The following is a 25,524-nucleotide window of genomic DNA, read 5'->3' on the forward strand; positions in this document are numbered from 1 at the left end:
TCGAAAGACGGTAAAGTGCAACAAAAAACTAACCGTCTCTGCTGCAGGAAACACAGCATACAGTAATACGTAACTATCAATAGCAAGGTTGGCTTTCTAAGATTTGTGCTTAAATTTTCATTTATTAAACCCTAGACATAATGTTTGCATGGCAGTACATAGTGTATTTTTAACATGGCGTTCTAAATTTATTCAATACACCTTTTCGACCGTTCGCACGGTCAGGCGCGTACCACTTTTATCCCACTAAACTCGATCTAATACTTTTTGAACATTTTTTCTATGGTCTATAGGTGCGAAAAAAGGACTGGGACGGTTGGGATAAGACGGACAAAAAAATGCCCGCGCGGTGATTGGCGGCTACGGTCGAAAAGATGTATTTAAAAAGTTGATCTTAAACCTTGAGAGGGGTTTTAATGGCAACATAACATGCTTTAGAGACTATCTTATATTGTGATTTTAGAAGATTCTCGAATAAAGAATTCATTCTGTTGGCGAAAGTTTGTACGCCTAAAGTATTTGTGGCAAATATATACACAAACCAAAACACAGTGTGTCTTTTGAGGGTATTAACTAACACTTCACCATCTACAAAAAAACCAAACGGGTTTCTATCTATCTTTTGCTTGATGAAGCGGATGATTGCCCTGTTGGAGGGCGTGAATTGGATTTAGACGTGGGTGTTTTCTTGGTTGGTGAGGTCCGATTCGATGAGGCGGAAGTGCTTCGTGAAGGAGTACGAGAGGGTGTTGATTTGCCAGATGACGCCCGAGAACTGGCGGTTGATCGTGGCGGTGTTCCTGAGATTGAAAAATTGATTGAAATGAAATTTCATAATCATCAGATGCATAGAAAAGCAAGTTTTTTCTCCCTTCAAAAGTCACACCTTCATAACCAATGGACATTCAATCAATGGACGGCTTTAAGGCCTTTGACGTCCTAGAAACGTACATTAGACGTCCAAAAGACGTTTGTGGCCATTGGGTAAGAGGGGGGGGGCAGTCAGGCAAATTGACCGACGAGTAGGTGCGGTGGTTAAGGTTTCAAAACAGCAGAAATCCACTGTAAGGATGGACTTTTTGAAAAGTGCACTCTGTAAGGGTGGAAATTTCAGCAAATCCAAGAACAATTGCATTACATTAATTTATTTCAAAATTTCTGAAATTTTTTAATCAAGTCTTTATGATTAAAAAATTTACAAGTGTAACAGTTTTAAAGAAAATAAAGACCTATAAATTCTTGAAAAATAAATCATTTCTTGCGATTCTTTACCATTTTTTTCGTAAAGAGTTTAAAGTTTTTTTCTTCACTTCTCTCGAGATCAAAGGCACCGACATGATAGTTCTGTACATTTTTTCGATGAATAGATTTTCCAGCGTTTGGAATTTTTAAACTGTAATATGGCTAATATGAGATAGGGGTGAAAGATAGGATAAGAGAAAGATTTTGCATGATGGATGGATATCAGCCACGAGTTTCTGTGTTCATCCTGAGATATAGACTTCTTCTATTATTCTTGGTCACGTAGACGAAGAAGTTCAGCAAATATGTTGTTGTACTTAGGCACTTTTTTCGTTCCTGAACTTTAAGTTTAACCAACTGCGTACCCAGCAAGACCTTTTAAGCTCGACTTTTCTTTTTCGAATATTTCCTCTGAAATTTCCGTTACAAAAGAATTAGCACAATACGGGCTGCAGCCTTCCTCCTTTCACTCATGTCGTTTGTTGAGTGAGAAAATGAGTTGAGAAAAAGCGATTGAAGATTTGATACAACATACAAAAATTTCAAAAAGACTTTAAAGAAAATAGTTAATTTCTTTAATGTATTTTTGATTAAAAAATTTCAAAATTTTTAAAGATATTAATGTAGTGTAACCACGGCTTTTTGAAAATTTGAGAAAATGCACTTTAAGGGTATGAATTCACCGAGGAATTCACAGATTATTTTGCTGCCTGGTACAGGCAATTTGAGGATAAGAATATGTTTATTCTTTGAACAGATAATCAGATGGTTTGAAATATTTGGCATGTGGATTCCTTCCATTGTCCTGACCAATACCTCGAAATATTTTTGCCTAACTAGTTTCTGGGTTCGGGATATTCAAGCTATATTTTTTGAGTTTTAGTAGGAAAACAATCGAAATCTAACGAAAGAAATGTGTTTTGAACCAAATTAATAATTAGGCAAAAATATTCGGATGTTTACTTAGGACTACAGGTGATTTCTGCAGGCAAAAATATGTCCCGCATATCTGATCATCAATTTAAGAAAAGAAAAGATGTGGGTTAACTTTAAAGGGATAATCAGATGGTTTGTAATATTTGACATGTTGGATCCTTCTATTGTCCTGAGCAAAATCTCAAAATATTTTCCAAAGTCGAGATATTTAAGTTACTAATTTTTGGCTTTTAGGATGAAAGCAATAGAATTTCAACGTAAGAACCGTGTAAGAACCCATTACTTTCAAAAAATTTAAATTTAAATTTAAATATTTCAAACCATCTGATTATCCTTTAAATATTTTCCCCTTTTCTCATCAATAATTACTCGGTATTCTGACAAAGACTTTCACCAGTAGTAAAATTACTTGAAAATTACATCATTAATCATTTTTAGAGACATCATTAAACTGTCATAATAGCCGCAGTTGATAATTTAATTAGAAACCAAAATTTTTGTTATCCATGCATTTTTGTGGAATTTTAAAAACGTATGATTTGGTCTGTGTTATTTGTCCTATTGCCTAGCAAGGACTGGAGAAGGGCGGACGAAGAAAAACGGGCGGGAAAGGTGGCAGAAGAGACTGATAAAGAAAAAAGAAATAAAAAACCCAGCAGTGTTGGAAAGGTAGCTCAAAAGGCTTGGCACGATTAGTGAGATCTAACACATCGTCCAACAATCTCGTACCCAGAGCCACTTGCATCACTTTCTTAACTTTACTGAGAGACGTGAGCACTATCAAAATCATAAAAGAGCGAACTAAAGGCCGGTCTCCACTTGTGCGCATCGCGATCGCACTTTATCTAGCAAAGCTATTTGTCAAAAAAAAAAATGAAGCAATTTCATTGGCGCGATCCGCGACGTAATGGTTGGAAAAAGTTGAAATGTATATTCAACTTTTTTTTCGAGCGCGCGTTACATTTTATGATGTAATCTTTTTTCCAAGCAAAAAGGATTGAAACCAAACTGTACGACGCAGCACGCGTAAGTGAAGACCGGCCTTAAATGACTGGGTTCGACTTTGGCTGTCCAAAATACAACAAAAATCTGAAGTTTTTTCCGTTTTCTTACATGAGAAAGGTTGCAGATTCTTCTATAGCCCTTCCCAGATAGCACACAACGTTGTTTCAACATCAATTTCATGTTCACAACGTCCATTTAACGTTAGATGAACGTTGAAACAACGTTGTGTGTCAGCCCTTCTGGCTTTAAACTCAATGAGTAGCAGAATGATACCTACCTAGCGGACTGTGTGATGCGAAAGCATTGAGAGACAGGTCAACAGACACGGTACCCAAGGCTTGTCGACTTTGTCGTGCACTACTTGTATCACTTCGAACCGACGACACTGATGATCTGAGAAAAAGACAAGTAATACTTTAATGGACCTACCTATTTATAAAACGAATAATTAGAATTTAATGGAAGTAATGTATAATTTCAAATTTCGATTTATATATCTATTGGAACGGAGAAAGCAATTAAGAAACGCATCGATGTTTAACGGTGAAAGAAAAATAATATCGACACTTTAATCAATCATTCATCTCGAGAAAATCTCAAAAAACCGCTTTTTTCGGGACATTTCCGGTTCTAGCGGCCGGAAAAATTTCTTTTTCGAAAATTGGGCTCTGTCACATTTTGGGCATTGCCATTTTACATTATTGTGCAAAAAATCATGAAAATCTGTCGAGTATAAGTTGAAAAAATGAAGGAAAACCGTTTTACGCCGGTTTTCGGCTGTTCCGGCGATTTTTAAGGAGTTCCGGATTCAAAGGATGATTTTCTTGGAAATTAAACGATGCTAAGATTTGGACATCATCATAAAGAACATTTTTCTGTAAAGAAACAATTAAATAAGTTGAAAAATGTGACGGAAATGTGAAAAAAACGCGATTTCCGGCACATTTCCGGTTCGACAGACCGGAAAAAAAATTTTTTACCGCTTTTTTCGGGACATTTCGGTTCTAGCGCCGGAAAAATTTCTTTTTCGAAAAATTGGGCTCTGTCACATTTTGGGCCTTGCCATTTTACATCATTGTGCAAAAAAAAATCATGAAAATCTGTCGAGTAAAGTTGAAAAAATGAAGGAAAACCGTTTTACGCCGGTTTCGGCTGTTCCGGCGATTTTTAAGGAGTTCGGATTTAAGGATGATTTTTTGGAAATCAAACAATGCTAAGTTTTGGGCATCATCATAAGAACATTTTTCTGTAAAGAAACAATTAAATAACTTGAAAAAAATGTGACGGAAATGTGAAAAAAACGACGATTCCGGCACATTTCCGGTTCTACAGACCGGAAAAAAATTTTTTTCGGCAAACGGTTTTCGACACCTTTTCGGCAGTACTAATGTGCATCTATGTACAAAAAATCGCAAAAAACTAATGATAAAATCTCGAGAAAATCTCAAAAAACCGCTTTTTTCGGGACATTTCCGGTTCTACCGGCCGGAAAAATTTTTTTTTCGAAAATCGGGCTCCGTCACATTCGAGGGTTTATAGTAATGCACCTTTGTGCAAAAAATCAGAAAAATTGAATGAGCCAATCTCGAGAAAAGTTGGTAACTAACGAACGAACGAACGAACGAACTAACGAACACGGGTTAATTTATAGGACCTTCACCCCACCGGGGTAGGTCCAAAAAACAAAGATGAAAATAACATTTCAAACGATACAGGATAATACGCGTGCGAATATAATTTCTTGTATGTTAAGGAAATTAAATTATTATCAAACCTTGAGATTTAATGTAGAGTATTAAACAATTACTATTAAGATTATTACAGATAATCAAGGAATATATATAATTCGGTAGTTTTAATCTTAGCACGTTATCGCAGTTTTGCGTAAAATATGCTAGGCGATGGTTAACATCTGAATAATCTATAATTGTATGTTGATAACACATTTCAGATCAGCAAAGGCCTTCGTTAACAAGAAAGTGTACTTAAATAGAAAATATCGAAAATATCGAGAAAATTCCAAACCACCTAGAATAAACGGTCAAAACTTATACATTTTGGTCGGAGATATAGGAATCTAAAAACAAACATACCTAGCTGAACTCAAATTCGATCGAACACTTCCAGTAGTCGATGAGCCACGGGAACTACCTGGTCCGGGTGATGGAGGAACCGGAAGTCCTGATTGTTGACAATACATTGTTAAGACGGGGGCAATGTCTGGATAATCTCGACAAATGAGACCCAATTTCTTCATTAAACTGTTATTAAAATCTCGTAGCTCTCGTACTTTGATGTCCGCCTCTCCTTCTTCGAATGCTTTTTTAGATTTTTTTAATGCAGTACTGCTTCCCTTAACATCACGGATTACTTTTCGTGTCATTTTGTCCGCTCGCTCTTTTTTCTCTTCTTGAACGTCAAGCTCTTTTTGTAAGCTAAAATTCAAAAAAAGAAATATTACACCCCAGTCTCACAGTCCTAGTGGCAATTGTTTCCACAGTAGGGATAAAGATTTTTATCGAAATCTCAAGGGGATAGAAATTCTATTGTTCATAGGTCAAATACACCGATGGGGATGGTTTTGGAGCCAAATTTTTCAGAGGAACAGTGCTCCCAAAGGATCTGTGACACACGTGTTTTTAAGTATCAAGTCTGTTCAGTATAACATTGATCATTTTTCCAAAATGGGATTTCGATGAATCAGAAACATTGTGTAATTTACACCGACTAGTATAAAGCTTCACGGCCACAAACAAGGGTTCTCTGTCCGAGGCCTCGCTCCGTCGATGTCGGATTTATAATTTCGTAAATTTTCCGTTCAGTTCAGCTCATAGATAGCTGAGTTACGTCGGCTATGCCTCTAAATGTTCCCTTAAGTTCAGTTTACAGATAACTCTGTTGGCTCACCATGGACCTCATGAAAACAAACAAAATGTTGCCTAAAAAGTCCTAGCTTACTTGACTATCCACGTAAAATATCGATTCAACCAATCAATGAATGACAAACACAAAATCACAATTCTTACCTATCAATAGTTCTTTGTTTTTCTTCCATGGTTACAACAAGTTCATTTTCATCGACTGTCAAGGATTCAGCAGTGGCTTGCATCACTCTCAGGTCTTCTTGTAATTCTTTCATTTGTCGTTTCTTGTATCTAAAGAAATATAACGATGATAAAAAAAAACGGGTCGAGTTTACGTTTCTTTTTCAGAAATCTCTCAAGTAAAATAGCAAGAAAAGAATTACCCTGAAGATTCCCATTTAAGCGTGCGATCTTTAAGTTTAAACGATAAGTAAGTTGTAGTAGGGTAATAAGAAGGATAAAAACTTAAGATGCAAAAAATTTGTTCTTTAAAATAAGAACAGGATAAGAATATTTCAAGTATTAAAGGGGCCAAAAAAAATAAGAGCAGCACTTGATGAGTGAGGAGAAAACCTATATACTTCTATATACTACTTGGCTATTAGAATGGTTTTCTTTGATTTTGGAACGACATGAGATCGTACAGGGGGTTTTCAAGTTTTCCCGAAGTAGCACAACTTAACTTTATAGGCTAACTATTTACAGATTTCCTGTGAAACCAGTCCAGTTTTAAAATCAACAACTCCACCGTGCTGATTTCTATTTTTTAGCTTAGACTTTCGAACGTTTCAATTCGAAACATTTAAATCCCACTGTCTACAACCCGAATAAAAAATAACATGGTGGATTAGTCAGCTTATACCGGTCACGCTTCTTATTTATGCTAGTCAAAGAGTTAGATATCAATCAGACAAACTGAAAAAACTTCTATCGCATAAATAATGCCTACACGTTTTTTTTAAGAAAGCATCCAAAATTTTTGAAGTCGTCGCAAGTTCTTTAATTTTTGAGCTTTAAGCCCTGTTAAGCCTAGAAATGTTCTTATGATGTTTTTATTTTCACCCTTTTTGTATTTTAGTGCAATTTTTTAAGGAATCGGATGTTCGCAAAGCCTTGTTCTTAATATTTTGGTCATCGAAGCCTTATAAGGTTTGTTTTTATATAAAAAAACCATGTTCACCTACTTTAATTTATCCATTGCAGCACGTAATTGTTCTTCAAGTTGCATTTTCTTTTCATATTCTTCAGAAGTTTCTTCTACGTTGTTGAAACTCTTACGATAAGTGGAATTACGATCATTCATCAACTTGACTGTGTTTTTCAATGCTCTGTGTTAGAAAAATGAAAAATGCTCTGAAAAAGGCTGTTCAAATACCAAGAGAAAACAGGGTAAAGCCTGGTGTCGTTTAACTACTAGACGGACGAAAAGACAAAATTATACCTTATCTCTTTCTCAGCTTTCCTAATTTTGGCATCCAATTGGTCACCAGTCCTTTGGAGTTCTTCTTTCTCTTGAGCTGCCTTGATAACATAATAAGCTTGTGTTTTTTCTTCCTCTCCTTCAGGCGGTGCCATCGAGACCATGAGAATTTCATAGCGTTTTCGTAGCTTTTCAATCTTTGAGATACGTTCGTGAAGTTCAGCACTAAAAGAATTTCCTTATGATATTATTGAAAATCTTTAAATAAAAGAACCTGACGTCTCGCTATCCTCTAGAAGGTGTGTTTATTCAAAACAAATATCTCTATATTTCGCCGTGCCTGTACCACCCCTACAGATTTATTCCTCTTTGTTTATCACGGGAATTAAATTCCATGTGGTTTAAAGGAACAACAAATTACGCATGCGTGTTATTAATGCAGGAATTGCAAGACGAACCTACTGTGAAGTACATTCTCTCTGAGGGAAAATCATTTAAAAAGACGTTCAACAAAAAGCAAAGTGAGTTTCATGAAAAAAAGAAAAACAAATAGTTTCACATGGAAGGCTCAGTCCTATAAAAACCTCTTTTTACTTTATCAACTAACCAACCAACCAAGCAACCAACCAACCAACTTTACCTAATTTTTTGACGTTCGTCTTCCGATGTCTTCACTTGTGCTTTCAACATGTCAGTGTGAATGTAGATTTCCTGACGCCTTTCCTTCATTGCTGTTTCAAGTAACAAGCGGCGGTCTTCAAGCGAAAGAACTTCGGTCGCACGGTTAAAAAGCTGGTCGCGTAATCGTTTAATTTCGAGCTTGAGTAGATTTTCGTCGACCATTAGATCTTCCTTTTTGTTTTTGATGTTTCGTAACTCACGCTCCGATGAATCGTTATGAAGAGTCAATTCGCCTTAAAGAAGGAGGGTAAAGTTATCTCTGAAAATGGTTTGTAATTTAAGCTTAATCAACAGAAAGTCGTTCACCGTAGGATAGGAAAATCCCAGGTGCTTTCAGACATAAAAGAGCTATGGAGATTCAACAGCACGATAACCCGATTATTCACGGGGAAAAAATTCAAATGTTGTCTTAAAATGTGATAGCGATGTCACCATCGGATAATCCATTTGCCACGTTGTAGTATCAGACCCGAACCATGGTGTCCTCCAGGTTTTCAGGTCCCCCCATCTGGGACCTAAAACCCCTATTTGGTCTTCTTCCTCCACCTACCGTTTTTCCGGGGTTCCCCCTATTGGAAGAATATTTTGTGACCAAACGATTCGCTATATTTTGCATTATGACTTAACAAAAATAACAATTTCCTGTAATGAACGCACAAATGCAGGAAATATAAACACACTTAATCATCTATTTGAAATATTATACCTAATTTTTGCACTTTCTATCCCCACTTCCCATAAGATTTTCTATAATGCCCCATTTGCATTAGTCCTCCACCAAGTCCCCCCATATTCACTCCCCCCTCCAGGGCAAAAGTTGATTTTCCCCATCTTCCTGGGGGGGGTTGATCCCATGCAAACCCTGTCCAGATGAAATGGCACGAGCAAGTCTTAATGCAGAATCAAGAACTTGCCAAGTGAAATTGTACTTAGACCAACCTTGGTTCCTGTGCCTTGATTTTTAGTACTACTGTAAACGTACAAGAGGGGTTTTTGCTATTGTACAGTAAACAGAAATAAGTCAAAACTGTATCTACGGCGCTTCTAAATTATGATATTTCATGATGTAATTTCTAGTATATCACATGAGAAATTTCTTTTTTGATGTAATTTCTAGTATATCACATGAAAAATTAATTGAGATTTAATCGTCCCTAAAGACATACCGATTTTATTGGTCAGATTTTTTGTTTCATCTTCTCCTTTGCTTAAATCACGGTTTGCTCTTCTTAAGTCATCACCTAACTTCTTCAGCTGTGCTGTCAACATGGTCTGTTTGTTTTGGTGACCTTCTAAGATGCCGGTCAATTGCTTAAAGAAAGACAAACGAATAGTATATATGGACTAATAGCTGATTATCAAATACTTTTTCATGCTAGACAGGAGACCCGTCCTGTATTTTTATAATCCGATATATACAGGACGGGTACGAGTTGTGAAGCAGATTTCTGCTTCAAAAAATTTAAAGTGAAAAATTCGAATTTAGCGCTGTCCTCGCTTACTAAAATAAAAACCAAATTTCTGAACTTAAGCTTTCTCTAAGAAAGTGTGACCAGTAAAAGAATAACAAAATTTGATTGGCTATGTTTTTAACCGTTATTAGGATCTAGGAAATTCAAACTGTCAGCCCAAGCCATGCTATATATTTTGCCATCAGTATATAAAATAAGAAATCATAACATGGATCTCCAGGCTATTTTCATGCATTCGTGCATTTCTTTAATATAATAAACTTGCTAGACTACCGGGTGACCTACAAAAACGTGTTTGATCGCTAACTGTATCCTTAAAATGTAAAAATAAACCATCTAATTACAATTTTAGAGCTAATATTAACAGAAAAGAAAAGACAAAAAAAGATACTTTGATTTTCTCATTCAATTGGTTCTTCTCTTCATTCGTACGATCGCCCTGTAAACGTATCAGCTTGCGTTCTGCTTGTTGAAGTTGAAAATCCTGAAAAAACAAGTCAATGAGGATTTCGGATAAGAGGAATAATCAGTCAAAGAATACAAATCCAATGAGTACTTTCTGTGATCACTCGATAGATAGAGATAGATGTTTCGGAATAGATCCCACCCACTGAGGAGTGGTCAACAAACATTCAGTCATTAGCGAGTTTATGGGTGAACTCTGTTCGAGATGCTCGGTTAGGTTGTTGTTAAATAAAGTTGGTTATAAATTCAGGGGAACAGATAACTTGTTTCAAGTTTCAAGCGACCGTAGTGCAATGGTAGAGCATCCGGCTACGATGCGCAAGGTTGTGGGTTCAACCCCCAGCCGGATCATACCAAAGATTTCCAAAATGGTACTTGATGCCTCTCTGCTTGATGCTCACCAACTAAGAGAAGGATCATGGGTAAGTGGAGCAATTCAGGGAGAAAGAGTGGCGCCCTCCTCTACCTTCGGGTTGCCTCCAACTGTGGTCGCAGACTTACTATACAGGTTATGGAAACTTAAAAACTTTAGTGACAATTTACCTGGTTATAGACGATTTCTTGTTGTTTGAGAGATTCTTGATCCAACTTGTAGAGTTTACTACTCAAATTACGACTGGCAGCTTTGGCACCATGGATTTCAGCATTTGTGTTGGTTTCCATCTGTCGTACTTGGTAAAGATCTTGTGTTTTCTTGAACTGTTTGAAAAATTCATAAGCAATGATAGCGAATTAGCAACGAGTTAGCCCGGGGTTCACATAAAGCTTTTTTATAGACTGGGTGGCGCGATTAAGTGGCTCAATGGCATCTGGTAGTTCTCCAATTTTGAGCTTTACTTATTGTTTTTTTAAGGTAAAAATAGGTTAAGCAATATTTTCATTTGAAAATAAAGGATTGCATTGCAAACCTGTTATTTTTGTTGGTTTCCCATTTTTTGTTATGTATTTAACTTAAAAAGAAATTTTTTGTTATTTTGAATTTTTGTGATTGCCTTTCAAAATGGCGTTCTCACCAAGCGTTCCTAGTCTACTTCAGAAAAAAAATCATTAATAAGCAAAGTTCAGCCAGAAGTAGTCTCTAGTATACGAGACATTTTGTCTTGTCAGGGGCATTGATAAAGTTGAATCTCGTTATAAATTAATACAGGGATATTCATGGAAGTCACATCTGTGAGTGATGTCAATGCAATGACTCCAGACATTCAAACCTGGTAAACTCGGAACCAATCCCTCTTCAAGATGGAACTTTTGGTATAGAATGCACCCTCCCCTTTAAAATTAGGGGGAGAGCTAAACCATTTTTGATTAATTTGGGGCTTTTTTTAATAATGGGGGCTAGCTTGCTAGGGGGGCCGAGTGTTGAGTAATAGAACTGGGGGCAGAGCTGATAGGTTATAAAAAATATTTTAAATTATGTTAAAAATCTATGCGGTGGGGAAGGTTTTAACCCCTCTAAACAAAAAGATTTGTCTGCGGCGCAATAAATTTCTTGAGAATTTGCATGCAAAATTCTTCCATATTTTGTTTTGTGAAGGTGGGAGCTACGTTTTTTAAATTTAGCTGGGGCTAGTTTCCTATGTTTGATGTAAGGTCTGTATTAATTTCTGGTGACACTCAGTCATAATAATACCTGCATCTCTCTTAGTTTTGCCAATTCTTTTTCCACATCAACAATACGTTGTTGTTCTTTCTTTAAAGCTGCTTCCAAACGATCTGATCTTTCTTCAGCTGTCATTTTGGAATCTTCAGCCAATGTCAATTGTTCAATCAATTCTTCTTTGACGTCCACAGCACGTGATAATCTAACAAAGGTGATTTAGAAAATATTGTATTGATTGGTATTATTGCTAAAGGCCGGTCTCCACTTTCGCGCGAATTTGGCGACAGTTATTTTCTCAACCGTTTTTGCCTGAAGAAAAGATTACGTCATAAAAAAGTTTCACGCGAACAAAAGTTCAACTTTTTTCAACCGTTACGTCAATTTCGACCAATGGAATTGCTACATTTTTCAACCGACCAATATCCTTACAAAAACGTTAAAAAGTTTTCGCTCATTTTGCATGAAAGTGCAGACCGGCCTTAATACACCATTTTCGAGATATATACCTAAATAATTTTTCAGTTTTGATACAAAAGCACAAAAAATCAAAAACACTAGTTACAGTGGGAGTCTGTTTAACTCGAACCTCTATAACTTGCATGTCTCCTTAACTCGAACAAGTTTTCTAGTCCCTTCAGTTTAACAATGCCTTATGAACTCGAAATTTCCCTCACTCGAACAAATCTGTGCCCACCCCCGTGCGTGTTCGAGTTATGGACATTTCCACCGTATATCCAATCACATTTAATTATCTTAACAAATAGCGAATTTGCGAAGACGCCCCGAAGTTTTAAGGTATCTTTCAAGCCCTCTAAACTCGATTTGTTAAATTACGTTTCAAAGAATCAAGATTCATTTCAATCGAATAATGACTACAACCGAATCTCAATCGAACAAATACCGAAGTTGATCAGGCAATTCAATTAAATTTCCCTTAAAGTGAGGGTGGACGAACAAAAGTCAGTGTTTTAACCCGGGGGGGGGGCACTCGATTTCGAAACGACGGTATGTGCCGCGCAAAATTTGCTTTTGAAAATCGTACCCTTACAGTGCAGTTCAAAATGGCTGAAAAGGTACCCTTTCAGTGCATTTCTCTTGATTTACCCAACCCTTATAGTGCACTATATTTCTCAGCTGTAAACCTGCGCGAAAGAAGAAGCTTGGGAAATTTTCTGTTTCAAAGAAAAACTGAGAAAATTATTCTTGTCAGAGCTGTAATTATCAGACAATAGAAACTTTTTCAAATAAACGAGAAGTAAAAACCTTTCTTTTAACACTTATTTTGGATTTGTTTTAAAATTCGACCCTTGCAGTACAATCTCACAGAAACACACCCTTACAGTGCATTTTGGGATGTTGAAAAACCCCACCCTTAAGCGCGGCACATGACGTAGGCCAGATCACATGAGTGCCCCCCCCCCGGGGTTTTAACCCCTGGAAATTTTAGAATAACTTTTTACCCCCATTGGAAAAATGAAAGAATACTCCTTTAGAGCCCCTGGAAACTCTTCTCGCAGGTTACCCCCTGGAAATGTTTATTACTCCCTGTATGGATATAAAATGGAATTGTCCATTATTGGACACGATGAAATCTAATGTCAAAATTCACATACTTGTCTTGTCTTATAGCAACCTCGTTTTTCAATTCGTGAGCTTTCTTACGAGTGCTTTCCAGATCCTTTGCCGTACGATCCACTTTATATTTCAACGTTTCCAGCTATACAAAAAAATGAAAATAATTTTGATCATTGCACAATACACGGGTTGAAATTTTTTTTTAATGTTAGTAAATTCCAACTACTCAGAACTAAGGTCGTGTAAAACGCGAACAAAAAGAAGAATTTTAAAAGAACATTTAGACTCGAAAAATGTCAAAGAAAAGAACAATTTAAGAATAACCTTATTTTTATTTAGATGGGAGGAAAGACTTTTGATTGCCTTAGTAAAAAAAAATCACTAACCTCATCTTGAAATTGTTGTCTTGAGTTTTCAATATTTTGATACTCCAATCTCAATTTAGCAGCATTTCGTTCAGCCATTGAAATCTTTTTCTCTTTCTCTTTATTGTTATTCAATTCATCATCTAAGAATTGTTGGCGATCTTTCATATCTTCTTGTTTTGTTTTGACGTTAACTCTCAACTCCATTAAACGTAATGATGCTTCATCGATTTCGTTGTCCCGCCTTTGCATTTGTTTGATAGTGTTTTCCCATTGTTCTAATAACTCTTGTCGTGCTTGGTGAGCTTCGCGAAATGCCTCTGATACTTTGTCCAATTCAAGCTGTAAGATAAATAATAATACAGTCAAATCTACATCCCCTTCTTACAGACCCGATAGGATTTTTTCAGCCGGTGGGGGTTAAAATAACGGACCGAGTAATGAGTTTCGCTCCTACAATTGAATCAAGTTTCACTGCAGTATAAAAAACCCCTCTTAACGGTTTGTTTACTTTTCGAGTGTTTGAAAACTTTCACCTCCGCTCCAGTACGACTTTTCTCTTAACTTTCTTAAATTTGAGGTAAGTTTGCACCTTCTGTCAGTATTAGAATGAGGCTTAAACTTCTCATCCTTTAGCAAAAAGAATTTCTTATATTTATTTCTGGAAAATCGAGATATGTCTTCAGGTTAAAATCATCTCACCTGAGTTGTTAGAGTTTGTGTGATTTCATGTTCAAGTGCTCTTCTTCGTTTTGTTGATTCATCCACCAGTTTCTCTTGTTTCAATGATAATTCCTGAAAAGTCAAAACAATGAAATTTTTTGGCTAATTCAAGAAAGAATTTCCCTTCATTTTTCTTATGATAATTCCTGTAGTGAATTCGTAAAAAATGTCACCCTTAAAAAGTATTTTTAATGGCTTGTGTATACCTATAAGCCTAAGTGAAAAAGTCTAAAGTCGTAGTCAAGCATGATAGATGACTAAATTCCAGACATAAACGAAAATAAAGGAAGGGATAAATGACTTAAAAACTGATATTATGCTGTTATGATTATTTTATTATTACATAACAACAATACTATATTACATGGATTATAAACGACTCCAGTCCTGCCAGTCTACACAAGTCGTTGTACTGATTTTCTCAGCAGACACAAAATTTTGACGTCGATACTATTAGATGAACTCTGACCCAGTCTTCTCACACATCAATGGTTGATATTGGCATTGAGTTTAAAGACACGAAGGAGCTAGATGAAACTCTTGGATGGTTTTCACAAAATCGCCAGATGGAAAGTAAAATCCATCGGCAGATTTCGAGAAATACGCTTGGTCAAAATAAAGAAAGCGCTGGATTCAATCCGTTGCTCTAAACGCGGCGAAAATCTTTTAGGGCTTCATTTTTTTCGTGCTTGAGAAAGGTTGAAGATTCGACTTTTTTGCTCTACAGACTTTAGTGATAATGGTATGGATGTGTGGCATTACTGAAGGAGGGGGGCAGGCAAAAAGAAAATCCTTCTTTTTATGAAAAGCTACATTGTGTCCTCCTGGGTTGGTTACCCCTAACTAAAAATCCAAATTTTTCGGTTCCCCCCTCTTTTTTGCTTTTCCCCAGTTATTTGACGATTTTGAAGTTCCCTCATATGGTTAACATAAAAATGCCTTAAATCAAGTTTAAAGTTTTGGAAAAATTGTAAATATAGCCTTGAAACTGCTTGAAAATGAAAATTTGGTTTGGTTCAAGTAAGGTTTGCTGATTTTATTGCTTAAACAGGTCTTCTACGAGATAACCTTGAGATCAGTGAAGTTCCCCCATCAAAATGTCCAAAATTTATGGGTTTCCCACTCTCTATTCTAAAGGGGGGGGGTATAAGGGGGGAGAGGACACTATGAGCTATTTTATATCATGTGAAAAACATGCAAGAGTACCATCTGAGTCAGATGATCCTTTTTTGGAAATTTCTACAACTGACTTATTTTTATACAGTGGAGACGTACCAGAAAGTACCAAAGAAAGTAAAAAAATACATTTGATTGGATAAAATGACATTTGATTGGATAAAATGACATTGGATTACATGATTTTCTAATATAGTTTATAAGAATATTTAGGCTGAAATTTGGCCAAAATTTTGCACTTTATAAGAACATGAGAAACCGAGATCTACGAAATCTACACCCTGGTGATCATGGTTTATTAATTTTTCTTTATAGATATAATTGAGATTGTACACATAAACTTTAACATGCCCCTTTTTCATTTTTTCCATATTTTGCGAAGTGATTATGTTCTGCAAAATATCATCAGCCATTTCGTCTTAGGTCACTCTAGAGCTTGGTAGTCATAGTAACAACAAAACAAAGCTCATAATTTTAATAGCTTTTTTAAGACTTCGACAATACCATTTATAACGTGCTTTTATTTTCCATATGAGCATTTATTTCACCTATTTTTATTCTTTATGTTTCATATAAAAAGATATCCAACTGGGATAAATAAATTGATGAAATCGATATCATAAAATACCCATTATTCTTATAGCAAATGAGTCATTCACCGTTCCAAAACAACTAGAATGTCTGATATTTATAATAAACAACTTTCAATCCTTTAAAGCAGTTTTTGTAGAGAGAGAAAACAAAATTTTCAAAGGCCCAAAGATGACTGGCAAAGATGAGTAGCTCGACAAAATATCCAACACAGTACCAGAAAAATGGTTTAGAAGTACAATTATTACGTGAAAATGTGAAAATGGTCTACGAAATTTGTTCCATTATTATTTCCCAAGAGACCCTGTCCAGCTTTACAAAGCATTGAACAAACACAGGAGAACGTTGGAAGATTTGTACAGCAAATGGATACTGAGAGATGAACAATTTGATTTAATTTTACCACAGAATAAAAGGACATACGCAGAGAAACTAGATGGCAGTATTCTGTTCATTTTATTTAGAGCAGTTTGTGGACATGGTACCCCATACTATGGATGGGGAAATGAGCCTCCACATAGTGACAAATCTGAAATAGCTGATGGTATTCGTTTCAAAAATGGTAGAAATATCGCACAACATCTACCTCTCTCTGTTCCAAAATTAGAATTTAAAAAACTATACTATTACGTCAAAGCACCATTGTTGCGTCGTGGATGTCAGAAATCTGAGCTTGATCAACTAAGCCCATCTTTCCAATATGATGTACCAAATAACAATCCAAATTTTATTGGTCGAGAAAATGAATTATCCAAAATTCATGTCACTTTGAATTCTACAAGCAACCAAAAAGCGACTTGTGTTCTGACAGGGATTCCAGGAATTGGGAAATCAGAATTAGCTATTCAATATTACCAGGAATACAAGCAGGACTATGACCATGTCATATGGATCAGATCAGGTTCTGCAGTATTGTCTTTCCAGAACATTGCTAAGATTCTAAATCTTCATAATCGCAAAGATTTGAATGTTATCGTAAATTTATTAGGTGACTATTTCAAAAGAGACAATGTATTGGTGATTTACGATAACTGGACCGATGTAAAAACGATTTCTCAGTATTTGATTCCAAATTGCAAGTCCATCATTACTACGCAATTGAGAAATTGGGGATCATGTTATGAAGTCCTACCACTTGACGTATGGGAAAAAGATGTAGCCAACACATATTTGACTAATCGTTTACCGACAGAGGAAAATATTGATGCCTTGGCAAAAGAGTTCGAGTATCATCCTCTAGGTATAGAACATGCTGTCGCTTCCATTACAGAAATGAGGCTCTCCACCAGTAAGTACTTGGAGCTTCTATTAAAACATAAACAAGATATGTTAGATGAAAACATTGTGTTGAATAATGGTGTCTGTATGTCAGTTTTCACATCTTTTCTTGTCACAATTGAAAAAATTCATAAGGAAAATGAAAAATCATTCAAACTGTTATCAATATTAGGTATACTTGATGGTAGTTTCATGAATGAAAAGTTTACTCAGAACTGTTATATGGAAGAGTGGGACTATCTCAAAGCTAAACGAAGCTTATTGGGTTATTCAATGATCAAAACTCACCAATCTACAAGTGAAGTTGATAATCCAATCGATTATCTTACAATGCATTCATTGTACCAGGAATCAATCCGATATTATCTAAATAGCCACAAATTGATGAAAAATACAGTGGATCATTGTATTGATATGATGATGGGTGAAAGATATGGCCTCTACAAAGATGGCAATATCATAGACGGAGACAATTGGCTAGATCAATTGATCAAACTTTGGAAAAACCCTGTATTGAAAAGTTTGGTTCTAGATCGAATTGCTACTTTTCCTCGCATTAAGCAGTTTCAACTCAAAACAATGAGGTTATGGAATCCTAATGTGGAGATCATATTGGAGGAGATAGAGGAAAAATTCAAGATGGATATTGGGAACCCGATCCTATATTGGGCACAATCTTTTTTGTATTGGATCCGAAAATTTGAAAAAGATACACATGCTGAGAGGAAGAAAAGGTATATGGAGATTAAACGAAACGCTGAGAGAAATATCACTACATCAAGTTTATCTAAATCTCATCTAGTATCTATAGAATTGAACTATGAACTCATGTCAAATCTCAAGCTCAATGATTTTGAACCTTTTGATTGTGGTTTTTACACAGAGGCTATTAAAGAATTAAAAAAAACTGAAGAAAGCTGGTTACTTCATATAGCAATGTGTGAAAAAGAGCTTGGTAATTATGACAGAGCATTGCAACTTTTCAAAAATAGTTATGAATTTAAAAATCACTATTATCCCCCGAAGAAGTTCTTTATAGCGTGTTGTTATATTTTACAAAAACAAGTTGCCAAAGGATTGCACATCATTGAAAGTGACATTGAGTTAAAAAACCACCCTTTTGCAGATATGGAAATGGGACGAGTTCTCTTCAAAGTTGGCGAGTATGAAAAAAGCAAATATCATTTTCTCAAATTCTTAAAATTAAATAGGCTTGATTATAAACATTTCTTTCTTGATGGTTTCTGCAAGATGGTGATACTCGGAATAGATGTTGAAGAAGTTGGAAAAGCCATTACCAGAGTGATCTCTTGTTTAAAGGCAGATAGCGAAGGTCCAGCTTACAAGAAACATATTGAATTTCGATGGCATCTACTACTCTTTGGCTATCTTATTAAGCAAGACAATATTTATAAGACATTTGACTACCTCAATTCTATTATCAGGGATTTAATATTAAACCCATGTAGACTTTGCTTTTCTGAACCTTTAATGATAGCAAAATAATTAAAGCGTGAAAATAAATTTTACCAAGCATTGATGGTGTATCGTTTAATTGAGAAATTTGAGAATCAGTTCAACCAAAAGGTTCCAAAACATACAATTGATGGAAAAGACGTGAAAATTTAAGAGGAAATTTACAAATGTTTGTGTTATCTAAGTCGTATTTTTAAGTTTAAGTTTGGATTTTTTTCAATTTTGCACTAAATAATGTTGTTTATGGTTTTATTTTCAGTTTTCATTTTTGTTTAACTAACTTTTGTTATCAATGAAGTATTAGCCTTACACTTCTATCGCTATCAGTTATTATTCATTCTCTTAAAGAAAAAAACAGCTACTTATACATCCCCTTCTCAAAGACCCGGTAGGATTTTTTCAGCCAGTGGGGGTAAAAATCACAGACTAAAGCTTAATGGGGATTGATGTTCACATATTAATTATGGCCAGGGATTTGAATTCTTTCGTTTTCAAGTCAGAAAATTCAGTGGAAATGGGAAAAATAGCATAATATTTTTTAGTGAGGATTTGATTATTTTTAGCGGGGACAAAAATTGGAGGACAGTTTTCCACCAGGACGATATTTTGGTCAAATTTTCCAGTGGGAAGGGGTCCCAGTGGGTCTGTGAGAATCATTTTATATCATTTTCAGACATGTCCTATTTTTAATACAAATCCTCTAAACATAAATGATTTTGACGTCAAATTTTTTTCTGGCTGGTTGTGCTCGTCGAAATGCATCAAAATGGCGAAAACTAAAGAAATACCAAAAAAAATCGAAATTCAACAAAATAATGGATTCTGCACCCCTGACAACTGCTTCATGAACGAGATTGTGAAGGACAATGATGTGCTACATAGAAGATGCGAAAGGTTTGTCCATTATGCATGCACGGAGCTACCTGCCTATCAGATACGGCTGTGTCTCCAATACAAAAGCCGGCGCTTCGAATGTGCCAAATGTGTTACAGTCACGCCAATTCTTCTGGAAAAGATCAAAACAAGTACAGAAAGAGTGCGTAAGGACAAGGCAACAAATACTGATAAGGTTAATAATGGAGAGCAACAAGGAGATAAATCTACAAACGCTCGATTGGACAGGCTGGAGAGAAGAAATCGAGAAACTTTTAGATAAGGAAGATGTCGCTAAAGATAAAAAACAAAAGACATACGCAGAAACTACCAAAGAAGAACTGAAGAAGCAAGAGGTAACTATGAAACAACAGACATATGCTAGCATTACAGAGTTAAAGAAACAAGAGGTAACGATCAAGAACTTCATCAAAGAAGAGAAAGAAGAAGTACGATGGCTGAACCTGACAAAGTGCAATATCATTGTTCACAACATTGGTGAACTCAAACATGAAACCCTTGAAGAACAGCGAACAAGTGATAAAGATTACGTCGAAGAATTTGTGAGCAGCCAAATGGGACTAAAGGTAAACATCGTCAGCGCAGAAAGAATAGGAGCTCGAAAGAACGAGAGATGTTCAAGGACGAAACGTTGGCAACCCTTAAAAGTTGTGTTAAGGAATGAAGAAGAGAAACGTCAGATTCTAGCATCAGTCCACAAGCTAAAGAAAATTGTAACTGATTTACGAGTAACCGATGATTTTTCTAAAAAAGAACGCGAAACCATCAAAGAATGGCATAGGAACGCAAAAAGAGAAGACAAAGTTACAAAAGGATGGCAGTCAAATAAAGGTTAGAGGAAGTCCTCGGACTAGACTCTATTTCAAGAAGATCTGCTGTGACTTACGCGTTACTGAAAATGAAATATTGTAAAGACGACTGATTTAGAGGCTAACTGTGCGCCTACAAAATGTTAAATAAATATGATTATTTCATAGAGGTCGCTAGACCTGCGAAATATATTACTATAAATAAATAAATAAAATTTTGAAGATCTCTCAGCTTTAAGTCATTAACAGCCCCAAAGTCAGAGTCAAGCCCCTTTATTTGACGATCACTGAAGGGAAAAATCTGTTGTCATTGGAGTAGCTCTATTTCTGATTGAATACTTATTCCAATATAAATAAATGAGTTAATAAAGATTTTCATACCTTAATTTTTCCCTCGTCAGCTCTGGCATATTTTTGCAGAATCAATGTATCTTCATCACGCTTTGCAGATTCTTTTAACCAAGCATTTAATGATTGTTGATCCCAATTCATTTGACCCTTTAAATTTTCAACTTTCTCTGTGCCTTTGAAGATATTGTTCTACAAGGGAAACATTCAAATTGTGTAGTTAAAACAAATACTTAAGCCGGAAAAGAAAATAATAATCAGCTCAGTTTCCTTAAAAAATACAGGCTTTGCTAATTAATTTCAACAAATGGATAAGAAAGGTGTTACAGTAATTTGAAATTTTTCAAATGATGTACCTCATAGACATTTTTTCTTTCTTTGATTCCATCAAGCTCTTTCTCAAGCCGCAGAATTTCAGCTTTCAGTCTTCCTTCTTCCCTTTCAGCTGAAATTAGAAGATTAAGAAATCGTATAATAGAAGGCAAAAAAATCTTTGTCTGAGAAAGATAAGTATCAAATGAAAGTAAAGGATCATCATTTATGAGTAGTGAAAAAAAGCTAACCTAACTGCTTTGCATGTTCTTCTGTGTTTACTTCGCGATTTCTTGCATTAAATAGCTCCTGGAAAGGTACATATTGAAGATAAGAAGTTTTAACCTTGAGTAAGAGCAATTTAAACTATAACGACAATGAATGCAGTTTAACGATAATATCCAAATGTACATTGTGCCTGAATATTAACAATTCTGAAATCTAGCAATATAGAAAGCAAAATTGTTAAAGTTCACCAAAGTCAAACTTACCTGAGTTTGTTGCCTCTCTTGACGAACATTTTTCAAGTGACCTGACATGGCACGTACTCTTTCAATATATTGATCAATATCATCCCGAATTCTTCCAATATCTTTATGTTTCAGCTCAAGCTTTTGAAAGAGTAAGTATATGAAATTAGCTAATATATTAAAATGATAATTTTTGAAAAAAAAATACATCCATTAAAAAAAAATTGGAAATCAGTAAAGCATGCTATGCATTTCAATTTCCATGTGCAAAGGATTGTGCAAAGAAAATTTATTGTGGGTTATTGTTGAAGGAATTTCAAAAACGAAACATTTTTGTACCGTTTAAAAATCTCAAGAACTGATAAAAGTGGTCACAGGTTATACCTTGAAAAGAAATTACCTTGAGATATCTTTGTCAAATTTCAATTTTTTTTTTATTCCTTTAAGAACCTTTTAAAAGATGTAAAAGCTGATAAAGAGGTCACAGTCTTTATCTTAAAAAAAAGTAACCATTTTAAACGTCAAAGTATACTATTTGGCTTAAATTCAATGGTTCAAATTCAAAAATAATTTTTACCAACCTCTGACTCCATATGTTTATTTTCAACATTTGCTATAGGAAGGGCCATCCCCTCATCAAAGTTTAGGTCACTTAAAATAGCCTCCATTGTGAGTTTGCTGCTCTAAGTAATTTGATTTTTTTTTGCCTATAAAAAATAATAATAAGTTTTCATGAAAAGAAAATAACATGGTCCTGATTTGGATTTGGAATGAAGTCAGAAGAGATTTCTCTGATCTTATCTTTTCGAGAAAATCAGAGGTTTTAATAGCATCAAGCCTCTTACTTTTATAAATATTTCATAACTTTCGAATAATGATTTTAACTGGTTTCTCTTAGAAATATTGGCTTTAGAAATATTTGTCAAATCATAATATCAATCATTACATTGTATTATAAAAAAAAATTGCTTGAACAATCTCTAAAGTACAATTAAAAATGAAAAAATAAAATTAATATATATTTATGAAATGTACAGAATATCAAAATAAATCTATCCTCTTCTGAAGACCCTTTGGTGGATTTACTTTTAAAAAGTACAAGTACAAGTACATCTGTATCTAAAAATTCATTAATTGGCTATACCTGGCTATACTATTCCTCTTTTACTTGAGATTTGGGTTTACCTATTATAAACTGGATTTCCACTCGCTGGGCACACATTTCATCTGAGCTGCATTATTAGGATACAAACGCAAAAAATGGTTTTGATTTTCTTTTAAAGCAGAGACCTGGAGTCTTAGAGACTAAAGTTGGTGCCATTTTAGATACCATTCTATTCTCCTTTTCCAATAATCAATCTACAAATAGTCATTAGAAACACTGAATGGATTTTTCAGACATGATGCTTTAAAACAAACTCGCTGACCATGATTCAAACTTTTAGATTATATCAAAAGTGGTTTATAATTTGAAAATAGTTTTCTTTCAATAAAAGAACAACATAACTTAAAGTTTTGTGCTTCTACACTTGTTCAAATATACTTAAGAGGAATACAAATGCAGAGGTACGAAGCTTTATATTGTGTACTTTTACTGAATGACTTTTTTCAAATTTTACTTGGCTCTGGTTTATCATTGAGCACCATTCAGTTTGATTTTATCATGGCAGTGATTCAATAGCCATTTGGAGACCATAACGGTCTATTGAGTAACTAATTACTACGTAGCATAATTTTTTTTTAATGGTAATTTCATCTAATTGATGAGATTTTTACCTAGAGACATTCTGCTGGAGTACCTTAAGTTGGTCTAGTGTTGACATCCCTCTTCTAATTTCGACACTCTCCTTTGGAGATAGGAATATTAGGAAGGTTGGGATCACTAATAGACTAAAGTTTTTGTTTTTTTTCACTCTGATTGCAAAGGAAAGAAAAATTCCCATTATTCCTAAAGAAGGGTGTTGAAATTAGAAGAGGGATGTCAACATTAGACCAACAGTAATTACTTATCCAAAAGACTGTTGGGTTTTCCCAAACGACTATTCAAAATAGCTCCAAATTTTATACAAGAGGTGATAAATGTGAATTGTTTTTATTTATAGCCCAAATGTTCGTATGAGCAAGCCTAAAATGAAAAATTACTTTCCATCGGCCAAACCAATTCATTATCCAAAGTGATTTGCATTGGTTGAAGGCTTTTTGACTGGTAAGTGTTAAGTAAAGAGAGCTCTTTAGACTTGATGAGATTTTCAATTAAGTCTTGAGGTAAAAGAAGGGATGAATATTTGGTAGCAAGCTGGTCTAAATTTGACTTCAATTGCGATCGAGGTATTGTTGACAGCTCTTTTGCAAGCTTCATGACAAGATTAATGGCATCAGTTACTTTTGATTCTATGGAGTCTTGATTTTTTGATTCGTCCATTCTGACAGATATCAAGTTCAACACTCTAGAAGACCATTGGTGAAATAATCTTGCAGGGGCATCATTTCGGTAGACAAGTAACTTGACATCTTTCATTACATTGCCTGACATCTTATCACATACACCATAAATCAATTCTTTCAAAATCCCTTCGGGTCCTTCCACAACATGCATAAAGTGTCCTGGGTACAGTAGGAGTAGTCCTGTGATAGATTCAACTTGAAATTGAGAACCAAAGCTTTTGAAAAACCTTTCATGAAAGTCAGCAACTGCTTGCTGGGAGTTTGTCTGCTCACTGTTTAATCTCCCTACATATACTAAACAATGAATAAGGGATTTCTTACTCAAATTACGTGTTCTTTCAAGGACAATATCCAGAAGATTCAACCTTGCTAAGTTGTCCAAGGCTGAAGTAGGTCTTTCCAAATCCGCCATGATTGATCTGATTTTCGATTGTTTACCCCCGTTACTGATTTCAAATAACAATTTCACGAAAAAATGAATTCCACGAATTCGAATTTGAATATTTTACAGACCAGTTAAAGTGAAATTATTTGAAAAGTTTGAAGGTAAGTTTTATTTGGAAGCTTCAATTAATGTAATAAAAAACCTGATATTTTTCTTGGTTATTATTTTTTCACTTTTTCTATAGAAGCATTGAATTCAGGAGAATCTTCCAGTTTGTCAAATATTTCAACTGAAATACCTGGTTTCTACTTTCTCTCAGTTTTTTCCTTCGAAAATATATGATTTCGGAGCTGCATATAAAAACCAGTCCATTATGACTAGAACACTCGTGGTTTCAAATCGAAAGAGGAAGATCAAGATGGCGGCCGCTATCATTTGTCGTTTCGCTCTAAATGTTCATTTTTTGCACGGTTTTGGTGCTGAAAAGCTACAATTTTACTTGATTTTTATGTTTCGATTTATCAGATTTATTATCACGGTGTAGGGAATAAGCTGCTATTTGTCTCTATTTCTATTTCTATTTGAGTTTCATTCACCCAGACGGTGTCATATCGAACGAATAGAACGCCAAATCACTGAACGCAATTGAACACAATCGAATAATTGCATTTTGATTGTCGAACGCAATCGAATCGAAATCGAATATTACCCAGGATTTGCTGTTTGATTGCTTCGATTACGTTCAATTGATTCAATTGTATTAGATTTATTCGCTTTCATTCAGTTACTTAAAGCGCTCGGCTGCCCACAGCCAAAAAGCTCCAACAGAGTGATTCGATTTAATTTAATTGCAATCAAACTCATCAAACATAATGGTAATCAAACATAATCGAATGTAATTGACAATCAATTGAACCAATCGAACATAGTCAACTATCAAACGTCAATCTAACTTCACTCGAACGGTTGGCAAACGATATCCATCCACCAGG

The 25,524-nt window shown here is 35.1% G+C and overlaps 2 protein-coding genes across 2 annotated transcripts; both read right to left on the reverse strand.

Moving 5' to 3' along the window:
* Positions 1–432: 432 nt before the first annotated feature.
* LOC136803039 (coiled-coil domain-containing protein 39-like) lies at positions 433–22,407 on the reverse strand. Its single transcript, XM_067059793.1, has 19 exons — positions 22,284–22,407; positions 21,724–21,843; positions 21,484–21,541; positions 21,277–21,365; positions 20,954–21,112; positions 14,328–14,420; positions 13,647–13,967; positions 13,299–13,402; positions 11,716–11,887; positions 10,629–10,784; positions 10,012–10,104; positions 9,315–9,459; positions 8,108–8,381; positions 7,489–7,692; positions 7,232–7,375; positions 6,210–6,338; positions 5,277–5,618; positions 3,461–3,576; positions 433–800 (listed from the first exon to the last, which is right to left on the reverse strand). Exons 1-19 carry the CDS (start codon positions 22,368–22,370, stop codon positions 616–618), a joined length of 2,991 nt encoding a protein of 996 aa, XP_066915894.1. The 5' UTR covers positions 22,371–22,407; the 3' UTR covers positions 433–615.
* Positions 22,408–22,590: 183 nt separating this feature from the next.
* On the reverse strand, positions 22,591–24,598 carry LOC136803042 (testis-expressed protein 47-like). Its single transcript, XM_067059795.1, has one exon. The coding sequence runs from the start codon at positions 24,557–24,559 to the stop codon at positions 23,828–23,830; it is 732 nt and encodes a 243-aa protein (XP_066915896.1). The 5' UTR covers positions 24,560–24,598; the 3' UTR covers positions 22,591–23,827.
* Positions 24,599–25,524: the final 926 nt, after the last annotated feature.

The sequence above is a fragment of the Clytia hemisphaerica genome, unplaced genomic scaffold (genome assembly GCF_902728285.1).
Source record: "Clytia hemisphaerica strain Z4C2 unplaced genomic scaffold, Clytia hemisphaerica genome assembly, whole genome shotgun sequence".
NCBI lineage: Eukaryota > Metazoa > Cnidaria > Hydrozoa > Leptothecata > Clytiidae > Clytia > Clytia hemisphaerica.

Bases quoted from the DNA above. Each gene is read 5' to 3' on its own strand.
- LOC136803039 (XM_067059793.1), bottom strand. From the start codon at position 22,370: ATGGAGGCTATTTTAAGTGACCTAAACTTTGATGAGGGGATGGCCCTT. The intron at 21,113-21,276 runs GTACATCATTTG...TTTCCCTTGTAG, and splicing joins AAAGAAAAAATGTCTATGAG to AACAATATCTTCAAAGGCAC. The intron at 7,376-7,488 runs GTATAATTTTGT...TTTCTAACACAG, and splicing joins AAAGCTGAGAAAGAGATAAG to AGCATTGAAAAACACAGTCA.
- LOC136803042 (XM_067059795.1), bottom strand. From the start codon at position 24,559: ATGGCGGATTTGGAAAGACCTACTTCAGCCTTGGACAACTTAGCAAGG.